The sequence below is a fragment of the Poecile atricapillus genome, chromosome 23 (assembly GCF_030490865.1).
Source record: "Poecile atricapillus isolate bPoeAtr1 chromosome 23, bPoeAtr1.hap1, whole genome shotgun sequence".
Taxonomy (NCBI): Eukaryota; Metazoa; Chordata; class Aves; order Passeriformes; family Paridae; genus Poecile; species Poecile atricapillus.
The window spans coordinates 7,149,498-7,169,403 of record NC_081271.1 but is presented as its reverse complement, the minus strand read 5'-3'; the positions used below and the strand labels follow the sequence as shown (position 1 = coordinate 7,169,403).

Genomic DNA, 19,906 nt, shown 5'->3' with positions numbered 1-19,906 from the left:
CTCACCCAAATCACCGCTGTGAGACCTCCGGGGGACTCTTCATCCTCCGAGCGGCCCTGCCCGGGCTGGGGAGGGGCTGTGTTCTGTCCGCACACTCTGGGCACACGAATGAACTGCTGCCGAGACTGGACTGGACCTTCTGTAAGGTTCTAGGAGAAGTTTGAGGGAATATGGTCACCCCCCGGTTCTCCTCCCTGGGCCGGGCAGTGCAGAGGAAATGGGTCTGGGGGCTCGGTCTCACTGATGGAGCTGAACCACCCAATCCCTCCAGGGACCCCGGGTGTGCAGCAGGCACCTGCGAAGCTCATCTTACATAAATTATCTTCCATAAATCACCTCCCAGGAGCGCGGCTGGTTTATCCAAATGCTGCAAGGAACCTCAGCCGTGGGGCAGGGGGACTCTCCCCACTCCCATCTGCACCTTTGTCCCTCCTCTGGTGAGACTTGGGACTGGAGCTGTCCCCTGCTCTGCTCGGCCTCGGGAGAGCTGTCCCAGCTCTTGGATCTGCCCCCTGGGGCTGCCCCTCATCCCTCTCCTCATCAGAACCTGTACCCCCCGCAGCAGGGATGGGATCAGCTGTGGGACCATCCCAACCCAGGGCTGGTTTTCCATCAGCTGCTGTCTCATGGGGTGCCTGCTCTCCCCCTTGGGCAAGTGGCCAGCAAAGAGCTGGGGGTCCCAGCCTCCTAGGGCTGGCTGGGGACTGTGGCATTGTGCCACCTCTGGGCACTGGGCTGTGCCAGCAGCAGGGCAAGGTGAGCTTAGTTAGGTCTGAATGATGTGTTTGCTGTGCAGAGAGAAATAACCCGAGGCTGGCAGGCTCCTGTAAACACAGCGCTATTTATGGAGTGTCACATCCAGCAGCATCTCCTCACACCTCCTCCACTGCAGGGAAAAGTGGTGCCCCCCTATGGCTCAGCCCCTAAATCCAGAGCTAGGGGTGGGATGGGGGTGTTCAGGATGGGCTCCCCACAGTGGAAAGGGCATTCCCAGAGAACCCAGAACCCCTCGCCCAGCACCTCCCCAGGGTGAGTGTCCTTGCAATCAACCTCTGGCTGGGAGCAGGGCAGGAAAACCATCAGGTTCCTCAAGGGAGTGCAATGCGGAAGCAAACGCAGGCAGGGCCCGGCCTGATTGTATGCAAATCTCCCAAACACAGATTAAACCCACTCCTTTTCCTTTATGGATTTGCAGTTTGTTCTCCCTCCTTGGATCCGTGGCCCTGAATGCTCAATTTTAGCAGCACCCCTAAAGACCCCCATTTTATGCCAAAAATGATCTGCTGACTGTGAACCTGCCAAGGGGGTCCAAGCTCTGTCAGCAGCTCAAGCAATGTCCCAGGGCACAGGCAAAGGCTGCAGGGGTTGGATGGCCAAAGTGATCCAGGTGGCTGCACAGAGCCCATTCCTGCTGGACAGGGATCATCTGCTCATTCTCCTGACAGCGAGCTGGGGATGTGTCCAGAGACTGTCAGGGATTCCTTCAAAAGGATCTTCTGGGGAGCATCAAACACTGGGAAAACTGTTCAGGTCTTGCAGGCTCTTTCTGGGGTTTTTAAGGAGAAAATGTCCTGAGAAGTGCAATGGGTGATGGTGCTGTGGATAAATACCCTTGGGACTCAGGGAGAGAGGGGATGGAGTGGGACAAACAGGGGACATGGTGCAGCAGCTCCCGTGAGCTGGGGACAGGAGCAGCCTGTGGCCACGGCAGGAGGGGATGGTTGGTGTCTGCTGTGATGCCAGCAGGATTCACCCAAGGCTGTGGCGTGTCAGGGCTGGCTGATGAGAGCCCTGACTGAACCCCCAGGCTTGGGCAGCAGCCAAAGAAAGCTTTTCCAGGGAGACAAGTCAGGGCGTGGGGAGCTCATTTCTGCCCATCTTCCTTCAGCTTTTCTCTGGGGTGTGAGTTTCCCCCTCCTACCTCAGTTTACCTACACAAAGAGCAGCTCTGTGGTGCCATTGTGGGTGATCAAGGCAGGAGAAATTGAGAATTTCTCCACCTCTTCCATCATGGTGACCACCCCATCCCATTCTGGTCATAGAAAGAGGCCTCTTAATTAGGAAAGTTGATTAGGAGTGTGGCTGGTGCCAGCAGCACAGTGATGTGTGCTTGGAGGGCTGATGGCTCTGAGAGACATTAATTAGGACAAGTGACCCCCTGAGTGCCACGGTCTGGTGGATCTACACAGGCTGGTGCAGGGCAAAGAAAGAAGCAGCAAACAAAGGGAAACCCCAGAGCTTTTCCAAGGAGGAAATCTCTGTGCTGGGATGTTTTGGAGTGATGCTCACCCCATGGTGCTGGGGCCACCACTCTGTGCCAGTGACACAGAGCCCTGGGGACCTCCCTCACTCGGGACACAGCTGCTCCAGGACTTGTGCTCCATTTCTCTCCCGTTTCATGGGATGTGTGGCCCTGGGGAGCCATCGGGGAAACGAGGAGCCCCAGGTTTCTGTAGGGTGGGCACCCCCATCTGGGCTTGGCAGGAGCTGCTCAGCAGCAATGACACAGCACATAAAATATCCCGGGAGAGAATTTAAAGATGCTGGAGAGTGGATGAAGGCAAGGCTGCTTCCCTGTGGTCTGCCTGTTCCCCCTGAGCACACCCCACCCCTCAGAGCAGGCTGGGAAGGGGCTTGGCAGCGCTGCCAGTGCTCCAAGGGAGAAACTGAGTCCTGGGAGGTGCCTGTGATCCCTCAGCCCTGCGCTGGCACGAGGATGTGCCCCAGTTCCCTCTGGCCTGGGCAGATGCCACATCCATGATGCTGCAGATTCCCAGAGTAGCCAAATGGGTCAGGCCCCGCTTGGATCCCTGCCAGATGTCACCAGATGTTGCCCACAGGCAGCTGGGTCACTGTGAGGACGCCTTGGCACAGCAGGACATTGCCAGCTTCTGTGCTGCCCTGTCAGGGGGGAAATGCTGAGACATCGCGGGGTGGAAGAGAAAATGGATCTGAGCCCAGGGCAGGGCAGTCCCTGGCAGGGCAGCGGGGTAGGGCAGGGGTCTGTCCCGAAATCCGCCCCCACGCCCCGATCCGAGCCCTTCCCTGGGCTCCGCTGCCTGTTCCTCACCACACCGGGGGTGTTTGGTTCCTCACCACACCGGGGGTGTTTGGTTCCTCACCACACCGGGGGTGTTTGGTTCCTCACCACACCGGGGGTGTTTGGTTCCTCACCACACCGGGGGTGTTTGGTTCCTCACCACACCGGGGGTGTTTGGTTCCTCACCACACCGGGGGTGTTTGGTTCCTCACCACACCGGGGGTGTTTGGTTCCTCACCACACCGGGGGTGTTTGGTTCCTCACCACACCGGGGGTGTTTCGTTCCTCACCACACCGGGGGTGTTTGGTTCCTCACCACACCGGGGGTGTTTTATTCCCCGTGAGTGTCCCCGAGCCCGGCTGAGCGCCAGGAGCTGTTCCTGCCCCTGCTTCCAGCCGGCTCCCTAGGGCAGGAGAGGGTTAAACCTTTCCAGCACTGCCGAGCACTTTCCAGGACGGTTCGAACCCTTTGTCCCTCTCCAGGGCTACCCCTGGAACAGACCCAGCGCTGTTTGGCCTCTGGTTCCAGCTGCAGCAGCCTGAGGAAGGGCAGGCGGTGCCTCCAGCCCGGCTGTGCCGTGGGGAGGAGGAGGGAGGCCGGGGCTGTGAGGGCTCCGGAACACCCAGGAGTGATGACAGATCCTGCTGGGGCAAAGATTGGCATGAAACAGTGACTGCTCAGGGAAAAAATAAATAAATAAAAAAAATCTGTGAGGGATGAAAATGTAAAAGGAAGAAGATGAGTTCCAGTTTGCTACAAGGGCTGAATGAGGGGAACCACCTCCCTTGATGGATCTCGGAGATGGTAAAAGCCTTTTCTGATTGATCTTTGGGGAAATATTGGGGAGGGGATGAAGAGTCGAGTGGGTGTTGTGGCTGGAAAAGCCCAGGGCCACCCCCAGACCTGGGGCTGAGATGGTCTGGGGACACCTGGGGACACCACAGGGGTGCTGGAAAATGAGGATTTGGGGTGAAGGAGAAACCTGGGATGAAGGAGTGACAGTGACAGAGGGAAATGTCCAAGGAGGACTGGGCTGAGCTGTATCGGTGCCTCTGAGTGAGGAGGGAGAGGCGGCAATAAAGAAATCATGGTTGCTGCTCCCCAAGCCCGTATCTCTCACTTTAGCATTTTGTCCCATATTTCTATTTTTAAATTCCCTGCTTTTAGCTTCCAGCTGTCACTTAGAGCTCTTGGGTTCAGTAGTGGAGCTTTTCCCCCCACTCAGACTCTCAGGCTGTAACCATCTCACCATCCTCCAAGAGGAAAGCTCTTCTTCTCCTGCAGCCTCTGAGCCCTGCACCCTGCTGCTGCCCAAATTATTGCCTTCCAACCACTTTAAGGCGAATTCTTTTATATCCAGAAATTAATTCAGGACAGCAGTTCGCTGGGTAGGTTCTCTGTGTTGTAGGAAAAGCTGTTCAAAACCTTCCCACATGCCTAAACCTGCAGATTCCTATTGCAGACGTGGAAAATTCCTTATCAGCACAGGGGATCCGCCTCCTGCCCCGCTCCACTTCTCCTCCAGCTGGAATCGTTTCCCCGCGGCCCTGGAGCAGCGCAAACACCGCTGGAACAGCCCGGGAGCTGCCAAAGCTGCTCCCCGGGGAGCGGCTCGGCCGGGCCGGTGACTCTGCAGAGGGACTTGGGACATTCCCCAGAGCTCGCAGCAGCCCCGGGGCCATCGGGGAACATTCCCAGAGCCGGGAGCTTTCCTCGGGAACGCGAGTGACTGCCAGGAGCTCCGAGAGCATCGGAGCGGAGCCTTCCCCTGCCTTTCCTCCCGGGGATCGGGGACGGGGGACCGGGGATCGGGGATCGGGGATCGGGGAGCGGGGATGGGGGATCGGGGATCAGGGATCGGGGATCGGGGGAGCTCCTCCAGCCTCACACCGCCCAGCCCCGGGGGGATTTGACCCCGGAGGTCGCTCGGTGATGCCCCGGACCCGTTCCCACGGCGATGCTCGGCTCCCGAGGCTGGAGAGGAGGGAAAGGGGGATCCAGCAGAGCTGCACAGACCCAGCGGTGTCACTTTCGGGGGACTGACACCCCCAGATTGTCTCCGAGCTCTGGGGGAGCGGCGGGGGACGAGGGGGAGTGCGGGCACCGCATTCCCTTGCGGGAAAGGCTGGAACAGCACCGGGCTGAAGGGCAGAGACCGCAGGCAAGCGTTGTGAAGGCAGTAACCCTAAATTTCCTCTCCTCACCCCAGAAACAGCCCTTTCCACGAGAAGCCTTGGCTGGAGCCGTGTTTGCCATCCGTGCCCATCTCCTCCATCCAGGCTGGGAACGCTGGGATGGAGCAGGGAAGGAGCCCCCGTGACACTCAACCTGCTCACCCATTCCAAAATATCACACAGGGACAGGAGCTTGTGCCTCCAGGCATTCCCTGGGATTAAAAAGCACCCAGGCACTGGAAACTGGGCTTTTTCCCTAATTTCCCAATTTCCCAGAGTCCCCTCATGGGTACAAGGGACCCCCCCCCAGCCCTAGGGCCGATTGGGACTCCAGTTTCACATCCCTAAATAGATGCTCTTGAAAGGGCAGAGGCCAAAGTGAGCTCCGGTGGCTGAAGGGTTCCCCCCTAGCCCAGCTCCAGACACAAATAAATCCATGGAGCCAAAGGGAGCAGATGGGACACGGGCACCGGGACAGAGGAGAAAGAGAATAAACAGAAAAAGAGATGATGATGATGATGATGATGATGATGATGATGATGATGATGATGATGATGATACATTATTGATTATTATTGTTATTGATATTTTTTATATTTCTGCTGCAGAAGAAATAGAGAAGGGAACCCCTCAAATGACACTCCTGTCCCTCCCTATGGGATGAAAGCCAGCTGCTCCCCAAAACAGATTGGGGGAAAATGTGTCTGCTAGAGCTGAGGCCAAAAGTTTCTTCTCCAGGACAATTTCATCCCCAAATGAGCTGGAAAACGCAAAGTGTTTCTGGGGAGTCCCTCAACTTCCCTGGAGCCTCCCGTTCCCGGATTATGATGTTTTGGCCCAAAAGATGAATGAGGGAACTGGGACTGGAGCAGGAACTCAGGAAGCCAAACCTTGGGAGTTATTTTCGGCCATCAGGCAGGAAAAGCACCTGTTAGGATCATTACACTGCGGGAAAAAACAAACCTCGAGATCTTCTCCCATGGGGGGTCGGAAATAAATCGCTGGGATCATCCCTGCTGGAGAACTGGATCTGGATACAAGAGGAACACCCCACGGGTTTCCAGATCCTGATCCCCCCCTCAGCCCCCAGGGACGCCACCCTGCATCCTGCGGGGAGAAGGGCGGGTTCCCCCTAAAAAAGGGGAATTCAAAGATGTTTTTGGGCTCAGAGTCGCGGTGTGCATCCTTAAATCCGGGCTCGGCTGTGGATAACCGGGCTGTTGGTGCCCTCTCCCGTCCAGCTGCGGTGGCTGATGGCTCCTGCCATCCCTCCTTCATCCCTCCCTCATCCCTCCCTCATCCCTCCTTCATCCCTCCTCTATCCCTCCTCTATCCCTCCTCATCCCTCCTTCATCCCTCCTCGCTCCCTCCTTCATCCCCTCCTCTTCCTCCTGCCGTTCCCCCTGCACGGAGCCGGGGACCTTCCCCCTCCCTGGTTCCATGGGACCCTCGGGCGACCTGAGCAAGGAACGGAACGTTCATCGTTGGTCACAACCTCCCGGCCCCACAAATTCGCCTTCCAAGGCATTTTTCCTCACAGGTAGCCAGGGGTTGCATTTCCTCGGTGGCTGAGATGGGCTGGGAGGAGCTTGAGCCCTTGAAACGGGGTACGGAGAGCACCCCAAAAACCCCATTTCTATTTCCTACACCAAAACTCACCAGACCTTCTCACCCCTCCCAGCCCCTCCCATGGTCTGGGCTCTCCCCCCCTGCTCCATCGGCTCTCTGGGATCAGGACACCCCCGTGGGCTGCGGATTCTGCTCCAGCCCCAGAGCGGCGACAGCTGGGAATGCGAGTGGGGCCGGGGTTTGCTGAGGCTCTACCCCCGGCCAGGGGGGAAATCGGGGGAGGGGACGGGGTACGGAAAGGCTTTGCCCCTGCCAAGGGAATTTTCAGGGTGGGGCCACTCCGGAAGGGCTGGGGGCCCCTCCCTGGGGACCGGCGCGTCCGGCATCGCTGCTGGCATGTCAAGGGGGGGAGTCTGCGGCCCCTCGTCCCCCGGGGAATCTCACTCTGAAGCCACAAAATCGTCACAACTGTTCCTCCCGGTCTCGCTGAGTTACCACGGGCTGCTCTTCATGGGGGGAGAGGAGGGTGGGTGTCACCCCTCCTTGTGCCAGAATTTGCTGTCACTTGGGGTGGGAGCAGAAGAATACAGGAGTAACCAGTTTATGTCCCGAAAGTTGGAAATAAGCATCACAAGCTCCTTTTTCCTCTGTTTACCAGGCCTTGGTCCTGCAGCATCATCCGCAGTCAGGCCATGGAGGGAGCGGAACGTGCCCACCACGGGGACAAGCTGAATGTCACCAGCCAGGACCTGTCTGCGCCCTCTGCTGCTTCCAGAGGCGGCTGTGTCAGGGCTGTCCCTGCCGAGGGACTCTGCTGTCCCCAGGTCCCGTCCCGGGCCTCTCACTCTCCCCTGTCTGGACAGCTGCCCCTCCCGGGGACAAACAGCCGCCACATGTCACTGCTGAATCCCTCGCATTCATGAGTCTTCCTCTGAACACCCACCTGTCCTGCAGCTTGCTCCCACCACAGTGTCCCACTCGGGGGAAAACAGCCCCTTGTTGACAAGCCAAGCCCCCCTGCTCGTCCCTCGGTGACACGTGTGGGGACAGCCCGGCTGGTGGCACCTGCAGGGGATGGAGCAGCCGGGGATGCCCCTGGGCGGGGGGCAGGGGGAGGAGGGGGAGGGAAACCCCCCTGGGGGTTCATTAGTGGGGGTCCTGCCGGGTGAACCCCTCCTCCAGTGAAGGGAAGGGTCGTGTCCATGGGGTCATGGGGCAAAGGAGACCATGGAGGGGCAGAAACACGGGAGGTTTCGTGCTGCAGTGGGGCAGAGCATCCCCGGAGCAGTGCGGGCACGGAGGGAGCTCAGGGTACCGGGAACCAGCAAACTCGTGGGTCAGGGTACCCGGTTTGGTCCCCAGATGGGAATCCTGGTGGGTCAGGGCACAGAGGATGATTCCAGCAGGGCACCCAGTGCGATTCACAGACTGGGCCCAGTGCCTTGCTGGGGCACCCAGTATCATCCCCAAGCTGGGATCCAGCGGACTGGGAACTACTCGGTCACCCCTCACCTTCCTCCCAGGTCAAACCTGCAAAGACAGTTAATAACCAAAATGAAACAGATTTTAGACCTCCATCATGATCCCTGATTTCCTGACAGGGAACCCTGGATGGGTGAGAGGAGGCACCGGTGGTGCTGAGCCCCAGGGGACACGAGAGCTGCAGGAGCAGCCCGGTCTCACCTCCCTCCCATCCCAGCAGGGAGCTCAAACTGGACGAGCTGGGCTCTTTCGGGAGAGGGAGGGGTTGTCTGTCTGTCTGTCATCCTGTCGGGACGGACAGCAGGACATCATCCCCCATCTGTCCCCACGGGCTGGACCCCAAACCAACCCCAATCCCCAGCGGGACGAGAGGTGGATGAGCAAACCCTGATGGGGCTGAGCGGGGAGGCCGTGCCGAGCCCATCCCGGCCGAGCAGCTGTCGCTGTCCCCAATCTCGGAAATCCCGGGTGTCGGAGGAGTCTGCCTCACATTCCTCGGCCCAGAGCGGGGACAGGGCCGAGCATTTCCCCGCCGCCTGCAGCTGCTCCCAAATGTGTTACGGCTTGTCAGGGCGGCAGGAAGGGATGTCGGTGAGCCTGGACAGCGAGAGGGGATGTGGGATGGAGGGGGGAGGGTGGATCCCGCTGGAAGTGGTGTTTTGGTGAGTGTCCTGTCCTGTGCTGAAATCCTGGAGGGATGATATCCCTGAGCCCTGGCCTTCCCCCCTTTCTCCCTGTCCCTGAGATGGTCACCCCGGATTGTAGATGCCGCTTGGGGCACCCAGATCTCTTCACCAGCCCCTAAACCCCGGGTTTTCTGCCCTTCCCAGTGGGAGCTGGCCGGAACCATCCCCACCATCTCCTGTCCAGAGTGGACACAGCGCAGCTCCACGCCCAGGCAGGGATGTGCAGCCCGTGTGGGCAGCTCCCAGCAGGGAACAGGGACAGGCACTGCTTAGGGACACTCCCCGGGCCGTATCCCCAAAACTCATCAAATTCAGACCATCAGGGGTGGTGGGAAAGGAAAAGAGCCGGGGCAGCCCCTGGGTGTCTCCGTTATCCCGCTCCGTGGGGCTGCCCAGGGCTTGGGAAGCTGCCCCGGAGGAGCAAGGCCAGACTCTCCTCGCTGTGATTTTCTCAATGGAAGGGTATTTTTAGCTCCGGGCTCGTGTCCCGGCTCCCCCCAGCTGTGTCGGGGTGAGCCGTCCCCCGGGGCCCCCGGGCTCCCCCGTGACGGATGGCAGCACGTTCTGCCCAGGCTCACACAGCGTGGCTTTGTGCTGCCTCCCAGCCGCCAGCATCCATCACGGGATAACCTGACAGCCGGCAGCGCTGCCCTAATCCCCCCTCGGCTCCGGAATCATCCCAGGAGCTGCCTCGGCCGTGGGCACCGGGAGAAGCCCCGCTCGCCCATCCCCAGCAGGTGCCCCGTGGGATGGGGTGGCCACCATGGGAGCTGCCCTGTAGCCCATGCACGGGGCCCCTTGAGGAGGGCTGCTTGCCCAAGGGGATTCGTTGTCCTTGATTTGAAATCTGCTGGGATGAGCCCACGGGACCCACAGACTCCATCGTGTCCTCCTGTGTGCTCAGGAGGGGTCACCCGTGGCACGGAGGGGCTGAAGGAGCTGCAGAGCTGCAGCTGGGTGGGCACAGCGTTATCCCTGCTCCCACATCACTGGGTCAGACCCCCAAAAGGAGCTGGAGCGAGGTCCCTGCTGGGGCAGTGCAGCTGCCAGTGAGATCCCTGTTCCCAGAGCCCACCCCACGCTGAGAGCCCTTTCCTCAGTGAGCTGTGTCCTGTCTGCCCTGCCTGCTCGGCTGTGAGGACACTGTGCCCTTGGTGGCCTCCTGGGGCTGGCCTGTCCCACTTCTCCAGCTGGGGACATGTGGCCAGCACTGCCCCACCAGGGCTGGGCCGCTCTCCTGAGTGGGTCTCTCACCCCACAAACATGATCCTGCAACTCCAAAAAGCCCTTTTATACCACGGTGGTCCTGACACCTCTCAGACCTCCCTGACACACCCAGGGATGTGGCTGCAGCTCCAGGGGCTCATGGGGGTCGTGTCCACCAAGTGCCATTGATAAAGGTTCCCATGAGTGACTCAATCTGCTCGATGTGATGGTGTGGGGCTGGCATGAAGACCTCTGGCTCAGGTTATCCACTCCTAAAGCCTTCACTCCTGCCTCTGCATACCTGAGGGATGAATCCTGCCTCTTCCCAACCTTTTTAGTGTGGTTTCTTTAGGCAAGGGCCAAGCTGGTGCTCTGATTTCTTTCCTTCTTGAGTGTTTTGGAGTTTTACTGACTGTGGGGAGCACGGGGGCTGTGCCGAGGGTGAACCTCAAGGCTGCAGGTCCTGCTTTGCTTAGCGCAGATTTTCATAGATGTTAAAATCATGGGGATAGCAAATCCGCAGGGTTGGGGCCCCAGGAAAGCAGGAACTGGAGTGAGGAGGTGTTGGAAAGCTCCTGGCCCCAAAGAAATGACGACAAGGAGAAAAGAGCATGGTGACAGGTTCCAACAAGGGCAGAAATCAATCCCAAGGGGGAAAGGGTGCTGATGGTGGGCACAGGGAATGTGCCACAGAACAGCCTCTCCAAGGAGGGGGAATTTGGGGAAGGAAAATCCCAGCAGGGTGGGCCCTGCACTTTGCTGACATTCTTTCCACTGACCGATCCCTCAGCTGGAATCTGGCCTGGAGCAGGAATAGGAGGAGATGGGAGATGGTTTCTGATGTTCCAGATGGAAAAAAAAAATCCACTCTGAATTAAAGACAAAGCTGGAGAGATGCAGCCAAGCCTCACTGGAGTGAAGGGCTGGAGATGACTCAAAATCTCGCTCACACTGCTGCTGCTGGTGTGCCTCAGTTTCCCTGTCGGGAATGCAGGAGCAATGTGTCTTTTCTGGGAGAGGCACTGGGGCTTTAGCTACCCACAGGTACAGAGGCTGGCCCAGGAGAGTGGGATGAGGCAGTGCCCAGCCTGGCTCTGCTGGAACACGTGGGAGAAGGTGTCCCTTGGGTTTGGTGCGTGGGAGAAGCCACAGCGTGGATTTTGTGACAAAAATGTGATAAAGGACTTGGCTGGCCACCCTCAAGAGGCCCACGGGAGAGGAAAGGTTGGGTTTGGCTCTGTCCTGCCTGCCCCGTTCCTGCGGGACAAGCAGCAGGAACAGCAGCTGGAGCCGGGAGCACGGAGAGGAGCATCCACAGGGACGGGGCTGGAGCCTGGGGCGCTCCCTGTGCCGGGATTTCCCTCCCAGGCCTGGGTCCCGAGGATCCAGGAGCGGGATCGGTGAAACACGGAGCGGCAGGACGGGGCCATGGGGAGCGTGGGGCCCGGCGGGGTCGGGAGGAGGGAAGGGCTGGGAAGGGGCAATGCCGGGCTGGTTCCAGCAGGGAAGGAACAGGTTTGGGATGCCGTGGGATTCTGGAGAGCGGCGTGAAGGGATGGGGGTGCCGCCTGCTCCCAGCCGTGCCCGAAGGGAGCCGCAGGATGCCGGGGGGGAGCTGCACCCGCCCGGGGTCCCCAGTGGCACCTCGGGGCCCCCACAAAGCCCCAGCCGGGCCGGGCACTGTAATCCCCGTGGGGAGAGCGCACAGAATCAGACGGACAAGTTTTCATGTGAGGCAGCAGCTTAGGGTGGGCTCAGGTTTCCTTTGGGTTTTCTATATTTATCTCCGTGATTTAATGCCAGCACCGAGCAGTTGGCGCGGGGAGAGGGAGCAGCAGCAGCCCCCGAGCCGCCCATGGAGCTCTTCGAGACCAACCCCTACTTCTTCCCCGAGCAGAGGTTTTTCGATGGGGAAAACTTTCTGGGCTCCCGCCTGCAGGGCTACGAGCCCGCGGCGTTCCCCGAGCGCGCCGGGGCTGCCCCGGGAGCCGAGGGCAGGGTGGCTCCGGAGGAGCAGGAGGCGCTGGCCGAGCACTGTCCGGGCCAGTGCCTGCCCTGGGCCTGCAAGGTGTGCAAGAGGAAATCCGTGTCCATGGACCGGCGGCGGGCGGCCACGCTGCGGGAGAAGCGGCGGCTCAAGAAGGTGAACGAGGCGTTCGAGGCCCTGAAGCGCAGCACCCTCCTGAACCCGAACCAGCGGCTGCCCAAGGTGGAGATCCTGCGCAGCGCCATCCAGTACATCGAGCGGCTGCAGAGCCTGCTCAGCTCCCTCAACCAGCAGGAGCGGGAGCAGCGGGAGCTGCGCTTCCAGCCCGCCGTGAGTGTCCCCGGCTGTGCCCGGCTGTCCCCGGGTGTCCCCCGGCTGTCCCCGGGTGTGCCCGACTGTCCCCGGTGTCCCCCGGCTGTCCCCGGCTGTGCCCGACTGTCCCCGGCTGTCCCCGGCTGTCCCCCGGCTGTGCCCGACTGTCCCCCGACTGTCACCGATTGTCCCCGGCTGCCCCCCGACTGTCCCCGGGTGTCCCCCGACTGTCCCCCGGCTGTCCCCGGCTGTGCCCGACTGTCCCCGGCTGTGCCCCGGTGTCCCCCGACTGTCCCCGGCTGTGCCCCGGTGTCCCCCGACTGTCCCCGGCTGTGCCCGACTGTCCCCGGCTGTCACCGATTGTCCCCGGCTGTCCCCCGGCTGTCCCCCGACTGTCTCCTGCTGTCCCCGGCTGTGCCCCGGTGTCCCCCGACTGCCCCCGGCTGTGCCCGACTGACCCCCGGCTGACCCCGACTGTCCCCCGACTGTCCCCGGCTGTGCCCCGGTGTCCCCCGACTGTCTCCTGCTGTCCCCGGCTGTGCCCTGCTGTCCCCCGGCTGTCCCCGGCTGCGCCCGACTGACCCCCGGCTGACCCCGACTGTCCCCCGACTGTCCCCGGCTGTGCCCCGGTGTCCCCCGACTGTCTCCTGCTGTCCCCGGCTGTGCCCTGCTGTCCCCCGGCTGTGCCCGGCTGTGCCCGACTGTCCCCCGACTGTCCCCCGGTGTCCCCCGGCTGTCCCCGGCTGTCCTCCGGCTGTCCCCCGACTGTCCCCGGCTGTCCCCGACTGTGCCCGGCTGTCCCCCAGTGTCCCCCGACTGTCCCGGCTGTCCCCAGACTGTCCCCAGGCTGCCCCCGACTGTCCCCCAGCTGTGCCCCGGCTGTCCCCGGCTGTCCTAGGCTGTCCCCTGCTGTCCCCCGACTGTCCCCGACTGTCCCCCAGCTGTGCCCCGGCTGTCCCCGGCTGTGCCCGACTGTCCCCGGCTGTCCCCGACTGTCCCCAGGTGTGCCCCGGTGTCCCCCAGCTGTGTCCCGGCTGTCCCCTGCTGTCCCCGGGTGGTTCCCCGTGGGGATGAGGCTCCATGGGCGCGATGCCGTTCCGGGGTGACAGTCGGTGGGAGAAGGGCTCCGTGTCCCATGGAGGTGACTTTCCACGGGCTGGTGCTCTACGGGACGATGCTTTAAGGGGTTGATGCTTTAAGGGGTTGGTGCTTTAAGGGGTTGGTGCTTTAAGGGGTTGATGCTTTAAGGGGTTGATGCTTTAAGGGGTTGATGCTTTAAGGGGTTGATGCTTTAAGGGGTTGGTGCTTTAAGGGGTTGGTGCTTTAAGGGGTTGATGCTTTAAGGGGTTGATGCTTTAAGGGGTTGATGCTTTAAGGGGTTGATGCCGTTGCAGTTTTGGGTTGATGCCACAGGGGATGATTCTCTGCGGGTTCATTGCTCCATGGGGGCGCTGGGTCCTGCTGGGGGGAACAGAGCCCAGCCCTGGGCTCAGACAGACACGAGTGGGTGTGTGAGTGTGTCCTGAGGGGGCACGGAGACAATGATCCAACCCTGCCATGAGCTCACAGCCCTGCGGGAAAGGGGCCCCGGGAATGGGTGCCCTGGGGCTGTGCCTGTGAGTGACACACGGGCCTGGGCTGGGGAGGGAATGGTGAAAACAAATAACACAGAACTAAACTAAATGAAAACATAACCTAATATAACGTGATGTAATAATATCACATCATATCATATCATATCATATCATATCATATCTACAAAAATAGAAATACAAATGTGAAATATACAGAAAATATAAAGCATAAAATATAAAATAGAATTAACACTCCCTGCTCACAGCCAGGCAGAGGAAGGGATGGGAGGGGACAGGGACACCTCTGGGACTGAAGGGGCCGATTTGGGCACTGGCTGAAGGCTCTCAATGGCTGTGTCCTGTCACCAGCCCCAGAGAGCCAGCACTTGTCACTCCACAAGGGTTTGGTCATTTAACCAAGGTTTTGAGAGGTATTTTCATCTGCCCCTGGTTCCTGTGGGTGGCTGGGCATGTGCTCCCTTGCTGCTCTGAGGTTTGGATCTGGGAATGCACAGAGAGCTGAACCTTCAGCTGCAGGGGTAGGGAGAGATGATTGATACAGCTGGAATCGACAGATGTAGGGGTGTGTGTGGGTATAAGCATTGGTGATATCGGTTCTACAGATCTAGAGATCATATAGATAAATTAGAGATGAAATTGGTATGGATGTGATAGCTGTAGAGATAGAAATTACAGTGATAGATTATATAAATATATATAGATAACAGAGACAGTGATAAAGATTATATAGATTAGATATATAACATATAAATGACATACAGGTATATCTATAGATACAGGTTATGAAGATAAAGAAAATTTAGATAAGGATGATCTAGATACAGAAATAGGTAATGTAGATATGGGTATAAAAATGACATATATGGATATAGATGTAGATGCAGATAGATACTGCTACAGGTACATATACACAGATATAGATATAGATATACAGATATAGATATAGATATACAGATACAGACATAGATTGATGCAGATACAGATATAGATATAGATATAGATATAGATATAGATATAGATATAGATATAGATATAGATATAGATATAGATATGGATATACAGATACAGATACAGATATAGACATAGATTGATGCATATATAGATATAGATATAGATATACAGGTATAGATACAGATATAGACATAGATTGATGCAGATACAGATATAGATATAGATATACAGGTATAGATACAGATACAGACATAGATTGATGCAGATACAGATACAGATATAGATATACAGATATAGATATAGATATAGATATAGATATAGATATACAGGTATAGATACAGATATAGACATAGATTGATGCAGATACAGATACATATATGGATATACAGATATAGATATACAGATACAGACATTGATGCAGATACAGATACATATATGGATATACAGATATAGATATACAGATACAGACATTGATGCAGATACAGATATAGGTATGGATATACAGATATAGATACAGATATAGACATAGATTGATGCAGATACAGATACAGATATGGATATACAGGTATAGATATACAGATACAGACATAGATTGATGCAGATACAGATATAGATATGGATATACAGATATAGATATACAGATATAGACATAGATTGATGCAGATACAGATATAGATATGGAAGGGCTTTGTCACAGGCCCAGGAGAGGGAATCCCACATCCCCTTCCAGACTAAGGGATTTAAGGGCCAAACCAGGAGGTATCCAGGTAGTCCAATTTAATGCTGAAAAAAAAAAGGAATGAAAAAGGATTTAGGCTCCATCCTACATAATCGTGGGACTTCCCAGTATCCACTTTAATGCCAGAGTCCACTTGGATACCAGAATCCAATTTCCACTTCCCAGAATCCACATGGATTTGCAAATGTGGCCAAAACGGTGCTGAGCTGTTCCTTTCTGCCAGGTGTAGCCAGGGGTTCACATATTGGTGCAAAAGCCAAAGTTCTGGGGAAAATAGATCATATCTGTAAGAATTTCCTGCTTTAATGGGAAGTAAGTCCAAGTGTTAATTAATTATCCCGTGCTGCCATGAGCTTGTAGAGTCAAAGTGCCATTTCTAGTCTGCTACAAAGAGTTGGGTCCATGGGGTTGCTGATATAAACCACATAAAATTTGGGTTTTACCTGAGCTGACACCCACTCCCAGATAAAGACACACTCCAAACAAAGTGAATTCTAGCTTTGCTGAATAATGTTCTCATTTTTAGTGCTGTTTTTTCCCCAAAATAACCACGCTTCCCCAGATCCACAAACCAAACTGCCAAAAGCTTTTCCCAGTCCCCCCTCTCGGGATGGCCTGAGGGCACCCAGTCTGTGTGTCATTTTTTATGAGCCTCATTAGGTGATTCTCAGCAAAAAGGTGTTTTGCCCAAGGGCATTTGTTCATCTCCATCCCTTTTTCATAATCAGTGGGAAAGAGACACCTATTTACCTGCAGTGAGCGGGGAGCCCCATTTCTCTGTGTCCACTGTCCCAAAAAAATGAGTTTTTTCAGCCTTTATGGTTAAGGAAGCTCCTGGCCCGGGGGTGCTGTTGGCTCCTCCGGGTGGGGAGGGACGTGCCCCCCTCCACAGGGATGCTGTGCTGTGGGAGGGGCCCCCGGGGTGTTTTTGGGGGTGTTGGTGGGGTTTGGCTGTGCTGAGGAAATGAAACACGGTTGCTCTGGGCTCCTGCAGGCAGCCAGCGAGTGCGGGTCCGGCAGCTCCTCCTGCAGCCCCGCCTGGAGCAGCCAGCTGGAGTTCAGCACCAACCCTTCAGGTAAGGCCATCCTCACCTCCTGGGCACCGCTGGGCTCTGCAGGGAGTGGGGACAGCAGGGACCAGGAGATGCCTGGAGCAAAAGACAGGAGCAATCTCGTCCTCCTCTCCCCATCTCACTGCTGCAGAGTGATCAACTCAGGAATCCTACAGCACCTCCTTGGCTCAATGCTCAGCAGTTCAGGGTTCTCCCAGCCCTGATTCCACCGACCCTTGGGAGCTGAGGAATTGGGCTGCAGGAGCCTGGGCCCTGGTGCCTTCATCCCCAGCAAGGGTTTCATCTGCTGCCATCCCTTGGCTTGGCTTTGCTGTCTGTGCTGCTGGGCATGGCTGGGCAGCGCTGCCCCAGACCTTCCTCTCTCCCTGCACCCCCTCAGCAGCTGCTGCTCTTTTTTTCCATGCTTGCCATTATCCCCACCCTGCCAAATCCACCTGTTATTTCCCCCAGAAGGCAGAAACTTAAATCTCATTTTCCAGTGGAGATTAAAACCTATTCAGGGTCCAAAAGTTTCAAAAGTTGTTGCTCTCTCATCCTTCCCAGGGTGGGGGCTGGCAGCAGGTTCCGAGGTCACTCTGGCCATGTGGGGGATTATGGGGCCATAGAATCATAGAAAAAAAATCAGCGAATTGTTAAGGGTGCAAAAGATCATCATGTCCAACCCTCAGCCATGATCACCACTAACCTAAACCCCCCTGAGCAGAACCAGGAGCTATCTCCAGCACACAGCCCCCATTCCCAGCAGTGTCCTCACCCTCCTGTCTCCCCAGATCCCATTCCCTGCAGTGTCCTCACCCTCCTGTCTCCCCAGATCCCATTCCCTTCACTGTCCTCACCCTCCTGTCTCCCCAGATCCCTTTCCCAGCCGTGTCCTCACCCTCCTGTCTCCCCAGATCCCATTCCCTTCACTGTCCTCACCCTCCTGTCTCCCCAGATCCCATTCCCAGCCGTGTCCTCACCCTCCTGTCTCCCCAGATCCCATTCCCTTCACTGTCCTCACCCTCCTGTCTCCCCAGATCCCATTCCCTTCACTGTCCTCACCCTCCTGTCTCCCCAGATCCCATTCCCTTCACTGTCCTCACCCTCCTGTCTCCCCAGATCCCATTCCCAGCCATGTCCTCACCCTCCTGTCTCCCCAGATCCCATTCCCAGCAGTGTCCTCACCCTCCTGTCTCCCCAGATCCCATTCCCAGCCGTGTCCTCACCCTCCTGTCTCCCCAGATCCCTTTCCCTGCAGTGTCCTCACCCTCCTGTCTCCCCAGATCCCTTTCCCTTCACTGTCCTCACCCTCCTGTCTCCCCAGATCCCTTTCCCTTCACTGTCCTCACCCTCCTGTCTCCCCAGATCCCTTTCCCTGCAGTGTCCTCACCCTTCTGTCTCCCCAGATCCCATTCCCAGCAGTGTCCTCACCCTCCTGTCTCTCCAGATCCCATTCCCAGCCGTGTCCTCACCCTCCTGTCTCCCCAGATCCCATTCCCTTCACTGTCCTCACCCTCCTGTCTCCCCAGATCCCATTCCCAGCCGTGTCCTCACCCTCCTGTCTCTCCAGATCCCATTCCCTTCACTGTCCTCACCCTCCTGTCTCCCCAGATCCCATTCCCAGCAGTGTCCTCACCCTCCTGTCTCTCCAGATCCCATTCCCTTCACTGTCCTCACCCTCCTGTCTCCCCAGATCCCATTCCCAGCAGTGTCCTCACCCTCCTGTCTCCCCAGATCCCATTCCCTTCACTGTCCTCACCCTCCTGTCTCCCCAGATCCCTTTCCCTGCAGTGTCCTCACCCTTCTGTCTCCCCAGATCCCATTCCCTTCACTGTCCTCACCCTCCTGTCTCCCCAGATCACCTCCTGGCTGAAGAGGCAGCTGAGGATCACAATCTCCACTCTCTGTCTTCCATCGTGGAGAGCATTGCCGTGGGGGACGTGGCCGTGACGTTTCTGGAGGAGCAGGGTCAGAACTGAGCTGGTGCAAACCCCGGCAGCTCCTCGGGAGAGTAACGGGGTGGGAATGAGATGCCAGAAGGGTCCAAGAGCTGGGAATCACATCCACCCCTGCAGAGCCGTGGGCTGCCCGGCTGACACCGCTGGGCTCCCCTCCCACTCCCTGCGGAGCGCTCCTGCTGGAAGAGCCGGCAGAGCTGGGATGGGGCAGCGGCCGAAGGTCCTGGAGGGGCTCCCTGGGGCCAGGCCCTGCTCTGCTGCCTGGCCAGGGCCGGGTGCCTTTGGGGCCAATGTGTGTGCTGGGTTGGCTTTGCTGAGTTTTCCAGATGCTCCTTGACCAAGGTCTCTCTCCGGCCGGTGGCCGGTGCTGCTGACCCGGAGCCCGCCTGTCTTTTCTACTGAACGCTGTGTGTGGTTACCATTTAGGGTTTTTTAATGATTATTTTTGCTAACTTATTTGGATTCTTTTTTAAATAAAGGCATTCTTGTTTGGACAGCTTGGGGTCTCTGTTACTGTTGTCCTGCCCTGTGTAGGTCTCCCCAGTTCCACAATCCCCAAATCCAGGTTGGAGATTTTCGTATCGGTAAATCCAGCTGGATCTCAGCACAGGATGTGCCACACTTCAATCAGCCCCACACAGACCAGTGATTTCACTGCTGGTTAACTGGGGTTCAGCCTTGTGCACCAAAGGTCTTGCAGGAGCTACAGATTAATGAGATTTTTAATTTGGGCTCTACAAAGAAGGCTCAAAGCCAGCACTGTTTTAAAATCCTGTTTATTGGAACACACATACATCCTTTCCTGACCCGATCCAGGGTTTGGAGTCCATGCAGTACCAATAATATGATGAAAGAAATAGGGCATCAATATAAAGGGCTCACTGACTCTTCAAATTAAAAAAATATTTAATACTGTATTAGGCAAATGATACACCGAAAAGACGTTGTGACTGTAGAGTCTCTCAGATATTGCACTTCCAGACAGCACATGATAAGTATAAGGTCATTCCAGCCATCAATAAATACCACATCAGAAATAAGGGCCACACAAGGCAAACGTGGCGTGAGGAGACAAAGAGATCCTACCCTACGGGGGAGAAATGGGAAGAGTGAGGAGCCTCCTTGAGCGACCCCTGCCAGGAGGCAGGAGGGGA

At 57.2% G+C, this 19,906-nt stretch overlaps 2 protein-coding genes across 4 annotated transcripts in view; one reads left to right on the top strand and one right to left on the bottom strand.

Annotated features, from left to right (window-relative positions):
* Window positions 1-11,711: 11,711 nt before the first annotated feature.
* Window positions 11,712-19,241, top strand: MYOG (myogenin). Of its 3 annotated transcripts, XM_058855559.1 has the most exons (3): window positions 11,727-12,475; window positions 16,737-16,818; window positions 18,652-19,241. In XM_058855559.1, the coding sequence occupies exons 1-3, from the start codon at window positions 12,014-12,016 to the stop codon at window positions 18,771-18,773; spliced, it is 666 nt and encodes a 221-aa protein (XP_058711542.1). In that variant the 5' UTR covers window positions 11,727-12,013; the 3' UTR covers window positions 18,774-19,241. The 3 variants fall into 3 exon arrangements, with proteins under 3 accessions (XP_058711541.1, XP_058711543.1, XP_058711542.1); XM_058855558.1 differs by having other exon boundaries at window positions 11,712-12,475; window positions 16,737-18,784; XM_058855560.1 differs by lacking the exon at window positions 16,737-16,818 and having other exon boundaries at window positions 11,724-12,475.
* Window positions 19,242-19,782: 541 nt separating this feature from the next.
* PPFIA4 (PTPRF interacting protein alpha 4) overlaps window positions 19,783-19,906 on the bottom strand; it is a 27,821-nt gene continuing 27,697 nt past the window's right edge. Inside the window, exon 22 of the mRNA XM_058855586.1 lies at window positions 19,783-19,839. Within this exon, the coding sequence (XP_058711569.1) occupies window positions 19,783-19,839 (57 nt within the window). The remainder of the gene's footprint in view (window positions 19,840-19,906) is intronic.